Source organism: Bombus terrestris, chromosome 2, assembly GCF_910591885.1.
Source record: "Bombus terrestris chromosome 2, iyBomTerr1.2, whole genome shotgun sequence".
In the NCBI taxonomy this organism is placed as follows: Eukaryota; Metazoa; Arthropoda; class Insecta; order Hymenoptera; family Apidae; genus Bombus; species Bombus terrestris.
In genome coordinates, this window is record NC_063270.1 from 10558989 (window position 1) to 10579209 (window position 20221).

The window sequence follows — 20221 nt, forward strand, 5'->3', positions numbered from 1 at the left end:
CGAGAATATTGTCACCTTCATTTTTAGTTTCCAATTCATAGTTCTTTCATAATTTTGTTGATGACGCGTTTCAAATATTTAGTCAACTCTGATTGCTTCTATAGCACTTTCAAACATGACTATCATTTTGAATATTGAACGAATTTACCAGAGTTATGTATTTGCGCGAAATACGAATATTTTCATTAATTACGTCTTATTTCCAGAATAGTCGTATTATTCCTTTACTTCGTCTTTATGTTATTTAATTTTTAGCGGGTTAAACATCATTTTAGTAGAGTAATTTTTCAACGGTTGATGAGCACCACTGATCGATGCGGAAACACGAGGTATGATGGGGATAGGATTGAAAGGCGAGTGGTGCGGCACCGGGGGATCTTTTGGCGTGCTGCGGCAACGACTAGTCTCAGCCACATATTCAGTATTCTTTCTATAAAAGACAGGTAGAGTTTGCGTGTACGATACTCTTGGCGCTTGATTGGTCGCGATTGTGCCTAGTGCTCGGGAAACTCACGACCAGCTGTGCTTCAAATTCCGTAAAATGAATTTCGTTGTACGAAGCGTGCGCAGGGTAGAAGGACAAAGTGGGGCGTAGGACGATCTCAAGGATCTTTTGAGCGTCGCTCTGTTCCTTTGTCATGAAATTACGGCTTAACGCTCGAAGATACGGTACCCGAAATTTTTGACCTGAACAGTTCTGTTACCGAATCTCTTCTGCGTTAGTTCAGTTTTACCAAATCAATGAAATGTTTCGTTTCAGTGTTACAAAGGTCTTATGTTTTTAGAGTAGTCAACAGAGAAATTTCCAACTCACGTGATAAGGAGAAGGATCACTTTACGTCAACAAAGAACATGCGAATTTTATGAAGATACAGTGAATCATGAATCTTTAAATTGTGATTGAATTAAGAAAACTATTTTTCGTTACTGAATAACTTTTTTTACATTTCGGAGCAAAAATATTTATTTCCATCCGTGTGTGGTGTTGACACTGGTGATAATCCTGGTCCTGCTCCGTGTTACCTGCTTGATAATGCATTGTGTGTAGATACAATAAAGGAGCTACGTCAGAAACATTAATTCGTTGCACATGTGTGTTCCATGCTTTCCCCTCTGCGTCATTCTGGTTTCTCCAGAATGACTATGCATACACGTGCTCGTTGCATTTACAAGGACGAAATTAGAACCTTTCAAAGGTAGTGTCAAAAGTGGTGATCAATATCACGCTTTTCCTGGATGCATTAATGACTTTATACTTTCTAAATATATCGATCGCATGTATCAATTGACTTTTTATGCTATAGTTCTAACAATTTTTCTATCAAACAGCCGACTTTCGAAAAATTCTAGTGCAAACTTATTGCTCATTTGTAAAAACCACGAAATACAGGCGAAACGATGGCCGTCAATACGGTATAACAAATTCATACACAATATTGGAAAGATAACATTTATCAGTTTGCTACCATTAATCTAATAAAGGGATGCTTGTAGAGGGACATCTACAACCTTATCACGGTGTCGAGTGCAGACAGAATAAAGTCCCTATGTGATTCTGTACGAGCGATATCGAAAGTACTTTAGATGAAACCCTAATGTCGAATACGAATATAATTAATTTTAGAGATAAAGCTTATCGTAACATTCAGAAACCAGTGGACATACTAAAAATAAGGAAAGTAACATTTTATGCTTCTATTCGAAGAAGTTCTATACTAAGAATGTAAAGCAGGTCGGCGGCACGATAACAGACTACTTACCTATAACGCGATAACGATCCACGTACAAGGTTACAAGTCAAGCTTACCATTGCGATTACTGCAATGTTCTGTTAACGAGGAACGGATAGAAAACGCATCTTGCGTAAAGCTTGTGAAATATAGAACGCAAATGAGTCATTGCACCGAGAACGGAAGTGAACAAAGGCTTGGTCATTTGGCATAGATCGTTAGTGGGGATCAGATTTAGAAAATAATATGGTGATCGAACGAATGCAATTTGATAGGAGGTGTGCCTCGGGTGTTTGAGGAAGATCGGAATGAACGGTTAAACTTGTCTATCGCGTACGATTTCCACGTGACTTTTTACTTGGAAGATGAATGATGCGATGATCAAACATACCACATAGCACGCGGTTTGTTCATTGTGTACTATTGAATTTTTACTAAGTGATTTCTATATAAAGAAAGAGATAAGACTGGTATCAAAGACTGGTGTTATAAAATGTGTTCGTTTTTTAGTACCAATAAGTTATCGATAACGAGCGTCGATTACCACTTTCATCGACATATCTGGCATTCTAAGCTCACCTGTGGAACTTGCTAAGACGGAGACAAGCCGTAACGTTTCGGTATTACCTCCAACCGGGCGGCTTTTCAAACGTATTATCGGTGTTCTTGAGCGCGAACGTATACCGGAAACGACGTTCGAATTGTCAACGACTCGATGAAAGGAGCCAGTGAAGTGCCAGTGAATTATCGATAATACATACGACGACAAGCACCATTGTGTTAACAGCTTAAGGATAATAGTAGGTCTAAACGACTAGAGGTGTAACAACGAGGTATTTAATAGTCATGTACCGACGATAACGTGTTACAGTAGGGTACTATACGAAATCATTTTACTTGTTCAACGAAAATAACCATTTTTATCAAAGAAAGAAGGGGAGCGAAAGCGCGGCGACTTGATACAGTGTCAACATAATTCGTAGGATTGCATCGACCATTTTCTTTTTCCTTCAAACGGCGGGTTCCGTAGAGGAAGAGTAGTATGTGAAAAGTGAATCGAAAAGAAAACGAACGAAAGCGCGGTAAATTGAAAGTGTGTCGCGTAACTCACAAAATATCGTATTAATTGTTAAAATATTTTGTACCTCGTTAACTGATATCGTGATTGCCGTCATCTCTTTCTGATAGAGCGTACCGCGAGGACGTTGGCGCGTCAAAGATTTCAAACGAAAAACAATTTCATCGAGTAACGTCGTTTTCGGTGTCGTGCGATTGCAACGAATTACATAATCGATTGACGAAGAGAAAAAGAGACAGCAAGACACGCGTAAAGCATATCGAGAATGACCTTCGTAGCCATCTCGTTTGTCTGTCTATCGTCGAGGGAGAAGAACCCAGAGATAAAGTGGTACGCGATTTAATTAATAACTTGTCGTAATTGTCAGACGGAAAAAAGGTGAAAGAAAAGGACGCGATACGCGTGCCAGGAGAGATGATTTTAGCGAGACAACGTTCTAGCGAGAATATCGGTGAGATCTTCTTCTAAAGGAACTGCAGTTGGTTATGCCGTGTTTCTCAGCACAGCAGGTGTATCGTGAGAGATGACAGTCACTTATACTGCCGAAGTCGCTACCTGCAGAGGTCTCGGTTGCTTCCTAAAATTACTCCTAAGGTAAGCAGTTTAGGTTTAGCTCGTCCGTTCAGTCGACACTATTGCATGCAGTCAAGAAGACCGTTGATAAGTTATATCTGTTGTAGTTTATTTTTACTTTGTCCTGTTTACGTTGTCAATTTTGACAGCGACATTCGTTCTATTTAACTTTCATACGTTACCCTGATATTTTCTCTGGCTGAAAATGATTCGTGTCTACTCGACGCTCGATAGATAGTATACTATCGGTACTTGATAGATAAACGTAAGATTTTCAAATACAAAGGTGTAGCTTGTTAATGGATCGTAATCTTTCCCGACTATTCTTTTTGATTTTGCACGCGATTATTTATCAGGTATCATGTTTGAATAATATTTTCAATTCTTCCGTCATAGCGTTCCGCGAAAAAACGCGTCACGTGTACGTACGTGAAGGATATCAAGGAGAAGCGTAACCAAGGTTGTATAAATCTCGACAATTCTACTTACGTACATATACCGATGAGACCTGCAGGGAGATCATATCGTTCATTTTTCAATACTTACGTTACACGTTTCATACGCCGTCGGTTATTTCCTAGCGCCTAATGGATTATTATTCTTATCCAATGAGAACCGTTTGTTTCGTCGATTCTAAGACAACTTGTATATAGAATATCGAGGAAGATTTATTCCATTTTTCACTTGACCTGTGGTCGTTGACCTTTCTATTATTATTTCAATTACGCTATATCCGTACTCGGATGCGGTGTTTCAACTGTTCCAAGCTCGTCACGTGCAAGCCATGCTTTAAATTACGCGCGTTACTCGTTTGCTCTTTGAAGAATGTAATATATTGTATTTACAGTTACTCCATTGTCTGTCCGATGATACTATTTGTCTGAATCGTATTTATTGTGACACGAGATTGGACTATTAATGTCCTATTAATTGAACTCTTGCTACTTATGAACGTGAGCCTTTATTTTCCAATTGAATAAGAAACGAATTAATTATCACGTCATTGCATAAATAATATCCTTAGCAGATGTTTTGTCGTCAGTTCTCTTTCAACAACGGTGAAAATAACGTTAAATACAACGCAAAATAGAACGAATAAAGATTATTACCTGTAACTGATTTTATTTCCTAAATGTAGCACAGCTATTCTCTATGTTTAAAGCACGAGCAAATTTGAATTCTCATTTTAAAGCTACCTACATTATATATATATGTATATAAACACGACGTTACTTGTAGACATCTTCATGTTATTGAACTCCCGTTGTACGAGTTCTTTGTTTCCTGACGATTCGAGATAAACGGATTTCTACTGTATCTTCCAATTTTCTTCCTCTTGAAAGATTCGTTAAGATGTCGATCGTGGAATGGGAAAATCGACGCGAAAAAAATACTCAAGTAGTCTTGGTCTAGTCGCCTTTTAGTATTCATAGAGCGTCGTTCTACCTTATTCATTAGCGGAACGTTTATCGCGATAACAGATCTCTTACGACGATCCGACGACCTGTAGCCGTATTTAACGAAATGTTTCACGCTCAAGAATATTTTCGATTATGCATCATCGTTGAAAATAAGGTACAATTGCGTATACTGTTAACTATATGTCTTTGAAGTCTGTAATAAGACCATAGTTCGTCAGAGAGATTCTACGAATCGACCCGCGTTTATTTCTTCCAGTTTAGTCGTTATCGGGTCACGTTATGTACAATTGCTTGCGAAACTACTCAAACGCTCGTAAAGATACGATTGCACGTTATACAAAACATCTTGAAAGTTCATTGATAATATGACGAGACTGGACTGTCATGACTATATTGATAAGTTTTTGAGAGAAAATCTGAAAATCATAGCATAGAATCAAGCCGATATATAGAAATGACACTTTTACGATATTTAGCGCAGGTGCGCGTATATTTCGCAGAGATCACGAACGTATTTAGACAGTCAATTATATATACCCATATTTAACATTTACATGTATTCGAGATAACTATTCATGTTGTGCTAATTTCTTTACTAAAAATATATTTTCACATTAATAACAAATTTCATCGATATAATCATCACAGACGTGTTTCATCAGCGTGCTAATTTTCAAAGTGTTTCGTACAACATATCCGTACATGCGTACATGCAAGTTGTCTATGGTACGTGTACAAATACTTTAGCGAGCAACTGTATTTCGAACATAATACGATTGCGTGCTCGCGTGTAAACGCTGTACCCACCACTAAGGTGCGAACAATGGAAAATTGTGCGAGACTTCATCGCCTAGGTATCAATTCTCAATTTCAAGGATCGTGAAATTCCTTGGATTTCAACGTACAGTCAAGATTCCTCGAGATAAGAAAAAGAGATCTCGTAATTCATCATTGGAACGCGCACGATGTATTCCGTGATTAAGCAGAGACCTGCCGGATAATAATCGTTGAACAATCCACTGAATTATCGCGATGGTTTCTCGGAACTAACTACACTAACAGTCTTGAACAGATTCTGTGACCTAAAATCGTAGATATCGATTGCACTTTCACAGAAATTGAAAGTGCTTTCGAGAAGTGTGTTTTATTTTTTTGTAATTAATCAGCGGCTGTTAAAACGTCTTGCGTTACGTATTGTTTGTTTTCTAGATGGCGAGCAAGCGTATACAAGCTCGTCTGGTTGGACCTAGCTCTTTTCCTCTTCATATATTATTCGCTGTCGAGTATTTACCGACTGATATTGGACGAAGAACAAAAGAAGATATTCGCAGCCATAGTAGCATACTGCAACGCGTACAGCGATCTAATTCCGCTGTCTTTCGTCCTGGGCTTCTACGTCAGTATTGTTATGACCAGGTGGTGGAATCAATACATGGTGATACCGTGGCCAGACTCAATCGCGGTTTTCGTGTCAGCCACTATTCACGGCAACGACGAGAGAGGTCGACTAATGCGCCGAACTATCGTCAGGTATATAAAATACTGTGCAACAGTCTTTAGCCAATATGATATGAAACAGACACGGAACGATTAAGAGTCTGTCATAAGAAGAGAGAAATTCGAAAATAGAAATAACTTGTATGGAATACTAAAAACAAAATGTCAGATATTATAGTCTAGTTTATTTAAAAATTGTATCTGTCGAAGAGCGAAAGGCGTTCACATAAAATACCACTTCAAGATGACATCGATTTTTATATACACCTATAAAAAAACGAAAAATTTTCATTTGGTAAGTGAGCTAACATCTTTGCACAGTACTGTGCACGCTGCTCATTACTGTGGCACGATAGAACAGTAAGAATCGATTCGATTAAAGTCAAGGAGAGAAATAATCCAGTTGAACTGTTGTACTGGTATAAAAAGTATTTAATTTTCCTTGATACATATATATATATATATACGTATATATATAACAACTGCTTTTCTTTCATTTCAGATACGTGTGCGTTTGCTTAACGCTAGTACTGGCGATGGTCTCGCCCCGTGTGAAAAAACGATTCCCCACGTTAGAGCACTTCGTAGAGGCGGGTTTGTTGCTGGAGAACGAGCTAGTCATATTCGAGAGTCTGAACACAAAGTTTCCTAAGCCTAGCAAGCATTGGTTACCAATAGTATGGGCGTCAAGTATCGTGACAAGAGCGAGGAAGGAGGGTCGGATTCGTGACGACTTCGCCGTGAAAACATTGATAGACGAGTTAAATAAGTTTCGCGGCCTCTGCGGTAGCCTCATGCACTACGATACTATTAGCGTTCCTTTAGTTTATACTCAGGTGAGCGCGTCCAACACGCACCAGAACCATGTACATTTAACATTCGTGCATCCATCGTATCAAGAATTTTAATTTCCTTTTCTGTTCGCGTATTCTGTAGGTAGTTACGTTAGCTGTGTATACGTACTTTTTAACAAGCGTGATGGGTCGGCAGTCGGTGACCGATGCATCGCCGAACATCGATATGTATTTTCCAGTATTCACAACGCTGCAATTCTTTTTTTATATGGGTTGGTTGAAAGTAGCTGAGACTTTGATTAATCCGTTCGGCGAGGACGACGATGATTTTGAAGTCAATTGGATAATCGACAGAAATTTGCAGGTATAATATCTAATGAAAAGACCACGTGTTTAATCCTTTCGTGATGGATTTTTTCTTTCAACGATGAACCCAATTATACATATAATAGCGTACGTTATAATAGACGTTTTAAAATGTATAGTATGTATTGTGCTACTGTTAGCTTTATAAATGTTAATGTATCTTTGATGTATTCTAATTCCATATGTATTGTAAAAGGTGAGCTACCTTATCGTCGATGAGATGCACCACGAGCATCCGGAATTAATCCGCGATCAATATTGGGACGAGATCTTCCCTGCGGAACTTCCGTACACGGCGGCAGCGCAGCCCTTCCGCGAGGAGCATCCGGAGCCATCCACGGCTAGAATTCAGTTATCCGCGGCGCAGCAAGAACTTCAACCATCTTCGGTCAGAATTGATGAAATGGCAGGGGACTATCAACAGAAGTTCCGCCCTGACATGGCCGACGACGCCGCGTCTGGTATACATTTCATAGCGACTGGGAAAATGTCAAGGTTGGTCTTGGAACGAGCTATTTTGTGAATGTTTTATTCCACGCGATACGGTTTTTTTTGTAAACGCTCATATGCCTAACGCTTAACCAGGAGCGCAACCGAGAGTGGTAAAATAGCGAGGTAATATTATTTGTTTAACGTCTATCTACTGTATAAGTTAATTTATCGAGTGTTGAAAATATGAGAAGGTTATTGGGTTATGAAACCGGAAGTATATGTTTACTTGCAGAAGCGCTAGCAGAGTAAGCAATCGGGACCGTACCATGAGCGGAGGCTCCACTCCAAGCATCATCGGAGAATCTCTCCCAAGAGTCAACAGCGTCACCAGCGTGCTGAAACGATTATTCAGTAAAGACGATAGACCAGATGGCGGTACATCAAGTGGGACTAAGACACCTGGAAGGCTTGCATCTTCTAGTTCGGCCGCTTCGCTACAAAATAGAGCCGTTGGTAAGTTCAGGTTTCAAATTTTCATAAAACATCGAGCATATACATATATGTGCGTTTCTCCGGGTAAACTATGTTTGATATGTACTGAAAATTTTAAATAGCAGGAGGAGGCTCGATGAGGATCGGAGTAATCAAGGAAGAAGCGGACGAACAGATGACGTTAACGTCGATGAAGTCGGAGAAGAGACCCCACGTGCAGAGCATATTTTCGCCGGGACCACCACCTCCAAGTGCTCCCGTCGCTGTTCCTGGCATGGAACACTCACGAAATGGAGAGATATTTTCGTGTAGCGCTCCTGTAACTGGTGGTGTGTTAAGGGGAAGTAACGGTGAGATTGTCAACGACAGGAGATACGGGTCTGATTCAAGGTTGATAATTTTCTTTCTAAACGAACCTTTTTCTATTTTTTTCGTATTGCAAAATGAGATCGAAACGATGAAATTATTTGAATTTTAGAACACAACGTACTTCACAGTCAGCACGATCGAGCATTGCTTACGAACCAGCAGCCAGCTACGTGGACAGTGTTGCGGATGATCTTATAAGCAGCGATAGTTCATCCGCTAGCGTTAACTCCGATGACGAATTTACAAAATTGAAGACAGAAAGAGAAAAGCAAAGACGTGATAAAGTAGAACGAAGATTGGCTAGGAGCACCAGCGGCCGCAATAACTTAATCAGTGGAAATTCGAAAAGTTCCATAGACAATGAACATCTTCTGTTATCAGACATGGCGAATACTTCGCGTTTATCTATGACGCAGGGAGATGATAGTAAAACAATCGAAACTGATCGTCTTTAGCGGAACTATTTATGGCTTTACTTTGAAGTTTAACTTTAATTGCACAGGATATTAGAGGAGAACTTAAAAAGAAATAAATGCACAAAAGATTTTTACGATGTTTAAATAGAGAGACTACCGATTAGTCGTATGATCGGAGAAAGTACATGAATTTTGGATCCACTTTTACGACTAGCAAGGTTGATTCACATATTCAAGGTTCACTTAAGATATTTGTGTATATACGGATTTTTTATTAGGATGAGAGAAATATTTGGTGATAAACGATCTACGAGTTTGATCATAATAATTGACCCTAATCTGAGAAAGTATATAGAGGTAATGGAAACATTCCCATCATGAAAAGGGAAAGCTATTCTAAATGATCATGTTTACATATATATATAAAATGAACAAAGTTGCTGCGCTTGAATTGCTATTGTGATTTTGTGTATATCGTAAACATATTCCCAATTTTGCTGAAGCAAACGAAAGTTCATGTGCTCTATTTTTAGCGATTGGTATGAAGGAAGACGATTGCTTTCTAATAAATATTACTTAAAGATCGTGTAAAAAGATCCAAAGATTACATACGTAAGTGCAAACATCGAAAGTTATTACCGCTGTATTTAACCAGTGGATTTGCTACATGTACCGGTATACCTCTCACTTCAAATTTTACGTATCAAAGTTGACAATAATTATTGAGTCGTTGTCATCGATTTAAACTATAATGATACAATTTTATATATTTACATTTAGTAAATGTTACGATGTGAGTCGTAGTTGCCTCATATGTAAAGAAGAAAACGTATAAAAAATAGAGTTAATGCTTTAACTTTTAATTTGTAAATTAAGTAGTTGTTAACGTAAACTGAGAAAACAGTTTCGACTCTATTCTTCTTGTTTTAAAACGTTTCGCAAACTGATCGCTCGTACAAGAAGTTTCCGAAAAAATTAGAAGACATTCGGGACGAAGAAGAACCTTTGTACTCTGCGAATTTCAATTATTACGAATATATTGAAAGTGCCTGTCTTGTGCCTATTCTTATACGATGAAAAAGCGCTATTTAACACTTGTTTATCGTTAGATAGCTTACGGTCCTATTGCTTTGCATAATATGTGATCGATATTACGCTCAAAGTTAGTGCTTTTGTACAGCAACGTGTTCGAGCACGCACATTCCAGAAATCAAAGAAATTTAAATTTTAAGAGAGAAAGTCTATGAAATGATCGTACGTCCATAGGATAAATTTAATTTAATATTTTTCTTATGTTCGTACGTACTTATAATATCGCACACATTTTGAACATACTATATATATATATATGTATGTATAAAAAATAGGAAAAATGAAACTTTCTGTAACTATCCATTAAGCGAAATTTCGAGTCTAGCCAGTATAGCAATAAATTTTGTATGTATTTAGAAGAATTAACAAGAAGTTAAAGTACGATTTGTGAATATCCTGTATATCGTGTACATATGCATGTACAAAAGCTTATACGTAAGTTCACGCTAGAGAATGTGTCTTTCATTTTGGAATTACATTCCAGAACGCAAATAAATCTGATGGTGCTCATGGCTAAGCGTTTCGTTCAACAGTATTACGGTATCGAAGACGTATGTTCTTGGATTCTCACAGAAAGAGTTGATTTTCTTCTGAATAAATAAAAGTAAATAACAAGCATCAAATGCATTTTCTTCATTTCAAAACGCTCAGAGATAATTTACAATAAAATATATATATATGATATTACGATCGTGCCAAGTAAACCATTACGTTTTATTTTCAATATTTCAATTATTTCAATTAGAATATCGTATATATTAGAATTATTCCTATTAAAAGTTGTTCCAAATAGAACGTTTCAATTTCCCCTCCAGAACGCAAAAGTTAAGACGGCCGTGAGGTGTCGTGGCGATCGGTCCAATCGTCGAAAGGGAAGGGTATTCGTGCGGGATCGGAAGACATCGGTAGCATTCGGGCGTCGTCGTTGGGATTCGCGAGCAGGCGTCGGCAGCTTCGGGAGTGGGGGTCGTCAGTGGGCAGCCGTCGGCGAGAGGTGGCGGTGGTTTTGTAAGGTGAAGAAAAGAGGGGTTAAGTGAGCCGTGCCGGGCCGTAGAAGCGAGCTAGCGGTGGCGCGGCCCGTGCTCGTGCCATAGGGCCTCTGCCAGGCATTAGTGCGATCGTTTACAAGATGGCAGACGGTCCGTCCGCGGAAGACGCGGCTACCGACCTGGGGGACAGTGATTCTCGTTTAACAAGGGAGCGACACAAACGCGAGGACGCTTCGTTTTCGATGACGTCCTTGAGCACGGGTCAGGACATCGCGAGACGCATCCACGAAGACGCTTCTGTGCTCGATAGTCATCCTCATCATCGGCAACAACATCAACATCGTCCTCCCCGTCGTAATTGTCATACCAATCCTCATCTTCCTCGTCGGCATCTTGGTAACCCTAACAACAACAACAATAACAACAACAACAGCAACAGCAGCAATAACATCGGTAATCTAAGCAACAACAACAATAATCATCATCATTACCAGCATTATCATCGTCGGGAGCACGAGGATGATCAGGCTGATGGTAACGAACGCGTTAGTAAAAACGAGAGTGGCAGTGGTGTTGGTGTTGACACGATGTGCGTTGCTCCGTTTACGTCACCGAGCAGGGAAGATTACGAGGAAAACGACGATGACGACGACGACGACGACGACGATGACGACGAGGACGACGAGGACGAGGACGAGGACGATGATGATGATGAGGAGGACGAAGACGAAGAGGAATATAACATAGAAGAGAATGGAGTGAAGAAAGGTGTATCGAAAAAGTGTTGCGGCTTGGTTCGAATCGACGTAATAAAGACGAAAAATGTAATAAAGGTGAAAAACGAAGAGAGCGATAGCGATAATAGTAATAGTAGCGGTAACGGTAGTGGTAATAATAATGGTAGTAGCAGTGGTTCGGAGGGTGGCGCGATGACCGGTCACGCGACGCGCGGCGGTGACAATGCCGGTGGTGGGTGCTCGGTCGGTGACGGTCGACGGTCGAGGTCCGCGGCTTTCTTCGACGCGACGGTGAATTCTCCGAACGAAAGTGCGAGCAAAATGAACGAGTGCCGCGTAGATGACGACAACGACGAGGACGGAGACGGGGACGAGGACGAACATCGTCACCATGAGCATCAGGAGCACGCGTTAGTAGAAAAAGTGAATCGTCTCGGATGCGACAAAAGTAGTAGTAGCAGCGAGGCTGGTATAGACGAGGAGGACGCCTCCGGAAAAACGACGGACGGTATCGCTAGTGATGGTAGTAGTAGTGATGGTGGTAGTAGTGGTAGTGGTGGTGCTGCTGCCGCTGCTGCTGTTTCTGGTTCTGGTGGTGGTGCTGCTGGTGCCGCTGGTGTTACTGCAAATGGCCTCGTTGCCGGCAGGCATCAGGGCAGCCCTTTCAAGGGACAGGTTAGGATGGCCGAGGACACCCTCGTCGGCCCTTGCGGCAAGAAGCGGTGTGCCGATCGATACGACAGCTCCGAGAGTTCTGACAGGTGAGTGAGCGAGATAGCTTTTCTCTCTCGTGGTTCGACGAACGCCTCGAGGAACGAACAGAAGAGCAGGAAGGAGAAACAGAACGAGAGGAACGGTAACCAACTAGAAATCAAGCCGTGCCTTTGCTCCGCTAGTCAATGTATTACTCTGCTCCGATCTTTCTACGTACTCTGATTTCTCTCCTTTCTGATTACGCGACCTTGCGTCTTTTCTATCTTTGTTATGTTTGCTCGCGATAATACGAACGCCACGCATCTCGATATATGTATAATACATGCGTATAGCGTATATACGAAAGTATTCGGTCGGGCGCATATCCCGTGTTTACGTTCGCGACCAGGCGTTTTTTCGAAGTATGTAGTTTTTTTCTCTCGACAGTTCGCTTCGCATCGTTGGGAGGAGCCACTTGTATATGTACCGGGAAAGAACGCAACGGTATATAGCGGAGTAAATATCTATGTACATACATAGGTCCATTTAAACACACGACAAATCTCTGTTTCTCGATCAACGATCTCAACGTTGAAGAAACGTACTGGTCGGTAAGCGAGTCTCGGTTCGGGTATCGCAATTAGTGCGAAGGCGCGTTCGACAGCAGGCCAGGGGTCGTTGTACCGCGGTTACGAGACCGACAACCGTGGCTGCGTTCGATCTGTGTGCGCGGCGTGTTTATAGGATCGTAGATGCTGCCAACTCGCCCTCTCGTTCCCTCCTTTCTCTCTCTCTCTCTTTTTTTGTTCTTTCTTTTTCTTTCTGTTTCGCTCTTTCTTTTTTCGAACCCTTCGTATCTGGCCCTTGTTCTCCATAGGAATTTATCACGCTAGAGGTAAGGTTGCGTTTCGGTAGACTCGGTTGCTAGCCGAGGAAGCGACCAGACTCGTCGTTTTCTTTCGCGTTTCGACCGCTGGTCGTAACAATATAACTTTTGTGACTCATTTATTCACAGCTACGGAGTAAGCCTGTAGCTGCGTGTTTATATCGTACAATGCATACGTGTAACTATAGCGCACGAGAGTGTTTGTATACTTATAAAAACTTTGATGAATATATTACGTATGCTTGCGCAGATAGGAAATTAAATGCCTAGCGTAGAAGCCGGTGAAAGATATTCGAAGGATTTGATTATTAGGAAAGACTCGTAAAATTACGACGGCGGAAAGTTTGATACCAATTAAATTTTTCTTCTTTCGCTACGAATTTTCCCAACGATCTAACGTATACCACGTGTATAGCTTCCGTTGGTTTCGTGTGGGAAGGGGACGCAATAAAACTTTAGTATCCTAACGGTTCTTCTCTGTGGTACGCTACTAAACTCGAGCGTTTCTTAGGAAGAAAATGTCTAACCTAACCGCGCTATTGTCCTCTCGTCGTGGCTCGATCGCAAGCAACGTTTACCAAACGAAACTTCCGTTTACTTGTTTTCTTAATCGGCATGGAAAACGTTACGCTTTGTTCGTCTAACCTTGCCGTCCAATCCGTGTTTGTTTTTTCTTTTTCGTTCTCGTCGGTTGCTCCACATTTTCGAAATACGCGCCGAGAATTTACTCGTACGTTAATCTCGTTCCTAACCTCTATCATCCACAGGATGTTCCGGTGTTTAACAGCCAAACTTTGTCAGAATATTCTATGCGTAATTAAGCAGAAAATATGTAAGATCATTTAAGGCTCTAAAGTTATATACTGTGATAATAGCGAAATACCGTCAGACAATATTTTAAGTAAATAGCTTGTCGTAAATCTAATCTCGTAGATCTTTTCTAATTGTGTTCCTCGGTTTTCTCGAACTAGGCTGTTTTAGCAACTCGTCGCGTTTATCTCTCCTGTATACATATTTCCCCGCGCTTGCTTTTCGTTAGGTCGTGAGCGGATTTCACTTGCCTACGGTCCCTGCCGGTTAAATTACACCTGGCATCCTCGCGTAACGACGCTTTTTTCCTTCGGTTTAATCGCTCGCCTAGAGATAGTTGCGTTTAACTACGATAACGATTATCTGATTACTGAGAAACCTAGCTCGTGCTTCGCGTTTTTCTCTTTCCTTTAATATATAAACCCTCTGGATGCCTCACTCATAAATGTAAAAAATGTAATAAATTATTAGCGAAATCTTAGGAGCCACGAGTTAGTTTACAAATTACAGCTCGATTAATTGTCTCGTTTGTTAAAAAATCATAAAATTGCGTAGAACATGTCTATAATTTATAGCTCGTAAGCGGTTAATTTATTGAAATTATTAGTTGGAGGGTCCAGAATCCTCTTGCACAAACGAGCTAATTATCATTAACGAAATTTTACGCCTCCTATTCACGAAGCTCTATTAATAATAGTAATTGTAAATTCTTTCAACTTTCATATTTCTCGATTGAATCACCTTATTTATGTAACGAGTGGCTAAAATTTATCGAAGTTGTCCTAAGTATAGCTAGACTGCTGTAAATCTTGCACGCTATAAAGTGAAAAGAAGCGTGGACGTGAATGTCCGACTCGACTAGGTGAAAGATGATCGTTAATTTCCATCGTAAAATAAATTCGTTAAATGGTTTCGTGTTATCGGGCGAGCGTGGAAACTAGTCGAACGAGTTACTCGAACGAATTTTACTGCAAGTTACTCGTGCGATCCGAGATACCGAGAGCGTTGACGTTCTCCTTTGTTTTAGCCCTTTCCAGACTACGGCGCTAGTAGTTTTAAGGCGATATCGCTGTGGCGAGGCGCTAGTGTACTCTCTAAGGTCCTAGAAACTGTTTCCTTTCCGTTTGATTTCTTCTCTCTACGTCGAATCGTGCGTTCTTCGAACGGAACTCGACGTCCATCTCGATATATTACATACGACTATAACGAGTCTCAATAGAAAGATCCTCGTACGGTTTTCCTTCGTTACGAACAAAACCGATCGAACTTATCCCTTTTCTTTTTCAAATTATTGATCGATGGTACACGATATGAAGAAGAGTTTAAAAGATTCGGCAACAGTAAATGTAACTCGCACGGTAAAACGCGACCATCACGGCTTACCGTGTTAAATGCATGAAAATGGAGAAAAATATCCTCGTCTTAATTTATACGATCTATCGCATAACGATCCACTCTAACATCATTCGTTTACTCGCAAGATGTCTCGGGTGATTGACGTTCTATCGCGTTTCTGTTGAAAGAAGTATACGTTGGTCGGTAAAAAGGATCGCGAAAAACGATAGAAGGAGATAGAATAGTCGTTTTTAGGTCTGATTGGCCGGTTTGCACGGTGACCGGTTTCCTTGCGCTGCGATCGCTATTCAAGACCGTCCCGGGAATACCTTGGCTTGCGTTTTTTACCCGTTCATTACCGGATTACGGCATCGACGATCGATGTCTGTCCGTGGACGTTACTGGACACGTGACCATCGAGAACTCGCGATGAGAAGGCCGGCTCCTATCGACGCGCGTCGCTATCGCGATCGCGTTCCTCCGTTCAAAATTACTGGTCGTAAAAGAAGAACTTGCCGCTGGTGGAAAGGATATCGTTGACCGGACGGAAGAGCGAGATGTTTGCAAAAATTTACTACAAATTTGTATCGTTTATCGCGGGATAAGAGCGCATAGGATCGCGGTTAAAATAGCTCGATGAAAATAAAATATCGGGTGATCCCGTAAGTAATTCGGTTTTTCGTACTTTACTTTTGCTTCAAAAATTGAAATAGGAAACTTCTTCGAGAAAGATAGCGAATTATAAAGGACACGAGAAAATTCGCGGCTGATCGATCGCCGACAGGTAATTGTTTATTAAATACGATCGTAACAGATATCCAATCGTATTTCGATCTCGGTAAGAGTCAACTGTAATGCCAGAGCTATCCAAAGAGATAAAACCAGAACCGGTCGTCTTTACGAATTCGGTAATTGCAGTATCAAGGAAAAGAACTTTTTTTTTTTTTAATAGCAAGGGGCGCGCAATCTTCAATTATCTAAATCACTGAAAGTTAGAAAAAATGAACGCTCGGTAGTTAGATTCGGTTTTTATCGGGGATATTTGCAAGCAAGAAACCGTATAATTTGCATAAACGTCACGTACGAAGATTGATCTTCGCCAAGACAGGAAATCTTCGGTTAGAAAGCGCATCGTTCGAATATAATTTACGATGAACTGTAGGCGCGTTTCACGCGGTGCGTTCTTTTCAATTCGAATCGTAGTCCCGATGGTTCGCGTGGATACCAGACTGTCCACGGTCCTTTTGGTAATATTTTCATGGCCGCGAGCTGAAAGAGTAGAACCGACTCCTGCTGCGGCCAAGCCCAACTGGATGCGGCTGTTTTTCGTGTTGCAATCGGTCGTGGCTGGCCTGGCATCTCGTACGGTTCACGGCACTTCACGGCTCCACTTCCAGACGCCTTATCGCGCCTCCAATGCGTCCGAGATAATCGACCGAATTCAGTTCGACGCTCGTTAATCTTCGGCCGCAGATAGCCAGCGATTTCGCGACGCTAATCACCGACCTCTCGTGTTTTCGTTCCCGTTTCAACTCTCCTATTGCCCTCCTTCGTTTCCATCCAGATTTATTCGTGGATATCGTTTCTGCGAAACGAATATCCACAATCGGCCTTGTATATCATGTACACGGGCTACAAGGAGCGTTTGTACGCCAGTGTGTTTATATTTACGTAGCAATTAATCGAGTTTCGTAACATTGTCCGATCGCTAGAAACTCGATACTATGAAGATGAAACGCGCCACGTTTTCCGAACGTACGCGATGTTCGTATAGTACGCGCATCGGATCGCACACGTCTTTCGTTGTACGTACAACGAAACTTGTCACCGTTTCGTTCGGAATATTTGAGATTATTAGAATATCTTTGTATATAGACATTCGGTGGAGTTTATGCATTCAGCGAAAAAATATGATTTACGTAGGTCGCATTTGCTTTCAATGTCTCGTAAACGCTCACCTCTGCGCTTACGTTGAATAAAATTAGCAATTCCTTCGACTATGAAGCCACGATAAGCGTAACGATTTCTTGCCCACGTAAAAACGGCGACGAAGGTGATAGCAGTCTCGTTTAATCGATCGAACTGCGATAACCAATGATTCATGGGTATAATAAGAAGCGAATTGTAGGCGATCATTTTCCCGAGTGGGTGCAGCGGAATTTCAAAGGTCGGCCCGTTTCTCGTTCGTAGGCAAACTCGTGGACGGTTTAATTGGGTCGGTGAAAAACGCTCGCTGCGTCTCTTTCGATCTTCGCACGACGATTTATATTTTCTCGATCGGACGTCGAGTTCGCTTCTCGCGGACGAAGCGAAACGAAGCGAAAAGAAGAAGAAGAAGAAGAAGCGGGGGCGATCGTGGAGCGGTCGCGACGCGAATCGCGTGGCCATGGCCGTGGCCGTGAAAGTGAAATTCGTGAATGAAACGAGTGGAACAGCCGGCAAAGCCAAGTGAAGGTAAAGGTTGCCGGTTTCGGTTTCGGTTTCGGCAACCGGTGTCTTCTCCTTCGACCGGTCCGAATCTCTCCGGCTCGCTCTCCATTGTCGAGTCTGGCTTTCCATTCGAGTAACGTTGCTAGATGCTCGAGATAGCTTAGGACAGTCCCGTATCTATAATTGCAGGGTTATGCACGAGATTGAAAAAGTGGAGAATTTTTAAAGCTTTTTCACTCTTTATCCGTTCGTACAAATTTCTATCTCGATATCGTACACGATATAATTACCAAGGATATTGTTTATAATCACGTCGAAAGAAAGTTGTATTCCGTTGAAGCAGGAAATTTCGCACCTCGCGATCAAGGTCGTTTCGTAAATAATTGAAAATCAAATCGGCAGAATGGATAATTTATTCTCGCTCGTTCTCGTTCTTTGTTGAATCGGCAAGAAAAAGCAAATATTCTGAATATTCTCTGAGCAAATAAAATGTCGCTTATAGCTGTTAGGTAGTTTCTTGTTATTTCATACGTCTTATTAACTTTCATGTGCCATTGCTGCAAACAGGCTAAAGTCTCCGTACCCGAGTACATGACGTGTATGAGTGTAGAACGCGGGTAAAACACCAGCAGACTCCCAGTCTAGTTTTCAAACGAGATCCGATCGCTGCCTCGTTATCTATTTCGAAGAAATAACAGGTTTACGCGAATCGCGTAGCGTATCATCGATCGAAGCTAATTGATCCAAGCCAAGGTATTACCGGTTAATCGATCGAGATTGTTAATCTGTTAGCTAATCGTAGATTCGATACGAAACGGATAAAGTTGAAAGACAAGCAGAGTTTGTTTGGCGGATCGTCGGCACGTGGGCGGCTAAACGTAGGAAAAGTCGCGCATTGTGCCTGGCATAAAATGCGCGAGTTAACGAGGAGGTGGACGCGGAGGCGGCGTCGGGTAAGAGGAAGGATTTCTCATGAGCAGTGCCGCAAAAACGCCGCTCGAACTATGTTGCAACTGCAGTTAGAAAGCTCGAGCCTCGGCTATCTCTAGCTTGGCTCGGCCGAGCGTTTGCTCGCCGGAACGATCGTGACTCGTCCAGCTTTTCTGGAAAAATTCGGCACCGCGAACACGTGGGTGGATAGTTGAGAAACAGCTTAGTCGAAAGTGGAACGTCGATTATGGGCTCGCTTTACGGATTCCTTTAATTTCCTCCCTTCGTCGGCTTCGCTCTTGCCACGACAGCGACGAATTTTTGCCCGGGTATGACTCGAAGATCGCAGGCAAAAAGAATCGCAGGAAGTTGCATCTTTAATCGGCACAATTTTCAAATCTACCACGTCGATATTTCTACTCTTCGATGTCGAACGTTTCCAACGATATTCTTCTCTTTATTGCTGCTCTTTTAGATACACAAATAGAAAAATTCGAAGAGTTTACGTACATGCAAATTACGTTTGTGCGTAAATGTAATCTCTCTTTTTCCAATATTTATACTAAATTGAAATCGAAATCGCATCCACAATTGCGAAAGCATAAACGAGAATGGCAATGGTTCGTTGAGAATTTTCAACGTAAAGAAGACGATGTATTCTCTATTTTCCTCGTGACTTTTCGCGGTCTCGCTCGTTTTTGGTCGTCCACGCGAAACGAAAGTTTCACGAAACTCGAGTTACCTAATTTTTTCCGGACGGTTTATCCGAGGCGTTGCTCCGTCGATGTTCCTCCGGACGAATTTTTCGAACAGAGAGGCCCTGCCATTAGGCGATCTTATCACACGTGATCTATCGATCTACGTCGAGCGTGATAGCCAGCCGTTACGAAGCTCAGCTTGCGAGTCTGCGCGCGATCTCGCGCATGATTTGTCAAAATTTGCAGTCTGTCGCGTATTTAGCGGATGCTTCGTTCGATCAAAGCCGCTAAATCTCGCCAGATTGGCAACAGACTCTGGAAGACGTTCCAAGATTCTGCTCGACCAGGCTTCCACGACATGCTGGCATCGAGAAAGTAATTTCTCATTTACGAACGTCATTCGCTTCTGGATTTATCGGTTAACCAGCGATTTAAAGAATCGACCACGAAGAG

At 41.6% G+C, this 20221-nt stretch overlaps 2 protein-coding genes across 3 annotated transcripts in view; both read left to right on the plus strand.

Annotated features, from left to right (window-relative positions):
* The first annotated feature begins 428 nt into the window (after window positions 1-428).
* On the plus strand, window positions 429-10878 carry LOC100643636 (bestrophin-2). 2 transcript variants are annotated; one of them, XM_048414049.1, is made up of 9 exons: window positions 429-3402; window positions 6012-6332; window positions 6802-7135; window positions 7236-7457; window positions 7656-7954; window positions 8045-8074; window positions 8184-8404; window positions 8506-8773; window positions 8862-10878. In XM_048414049.1, the coding sequence occupies exons 1-9, from the start codon at window positions 3332-3334 to the stop codon at window positions 9205-9207; spliced, it is 2112 nt and encodes a 703-aa protein (XP_048270006.1). In that variant the 5' UTR covers window positions 429-3331; the 3' UTR covers window positions 9208-10878. The 2 variants fall into 2 exon arrangements, with proteins under 2 accessions (XP_048270006.1, XP_003402667.1); XM_003402619.4 differs by lacking the exon at window positions 8045-8074 and having other exon boundaries at window positions 431-3402.
* A 366-nt stretch (window positions 10879-11244) lies between these two features.
* LOC100651060 overlaps window positions 11245-20221 on the plus strand; it is a 149118-nt gene continuing 140141 nt past the window's right edge. Inside the window, exon 1 of the mRNA XM_003402598.4 lies at window positions 11245-12747. Coding sequence (XP_003402646.2) covers window positions 11390-12747 — 1358 coding nt within the window. The 5' untranslated portion in view covers window positions 11245-11389. The remainder of the gene's footprint in view (window positions 12748-20221) is intronic.

Coding starts and splice junctions, on each gene's coding strand:
- LOC100643636 (XM_048414049.1), top strand. CDS start 3,332: ATGACAGTCACTTATACTGCCGAAGTCGCTACCTGCAGAGGTCTCGGT. Junction 7,136..7,235: donor TTCCTTTAGTTTATACTCAG/GTGAGCGCGTCC, acceptor CGTATTCTGTAG/GTAGTTACGTTAGCTGTGTA. Junction 8,774..8,861: donor AGATACGGGTCTGATTCAAG/GTTGATAATTTT, acceptor TTTGAATTTTAG/AACACAACGTACTTCACAGT.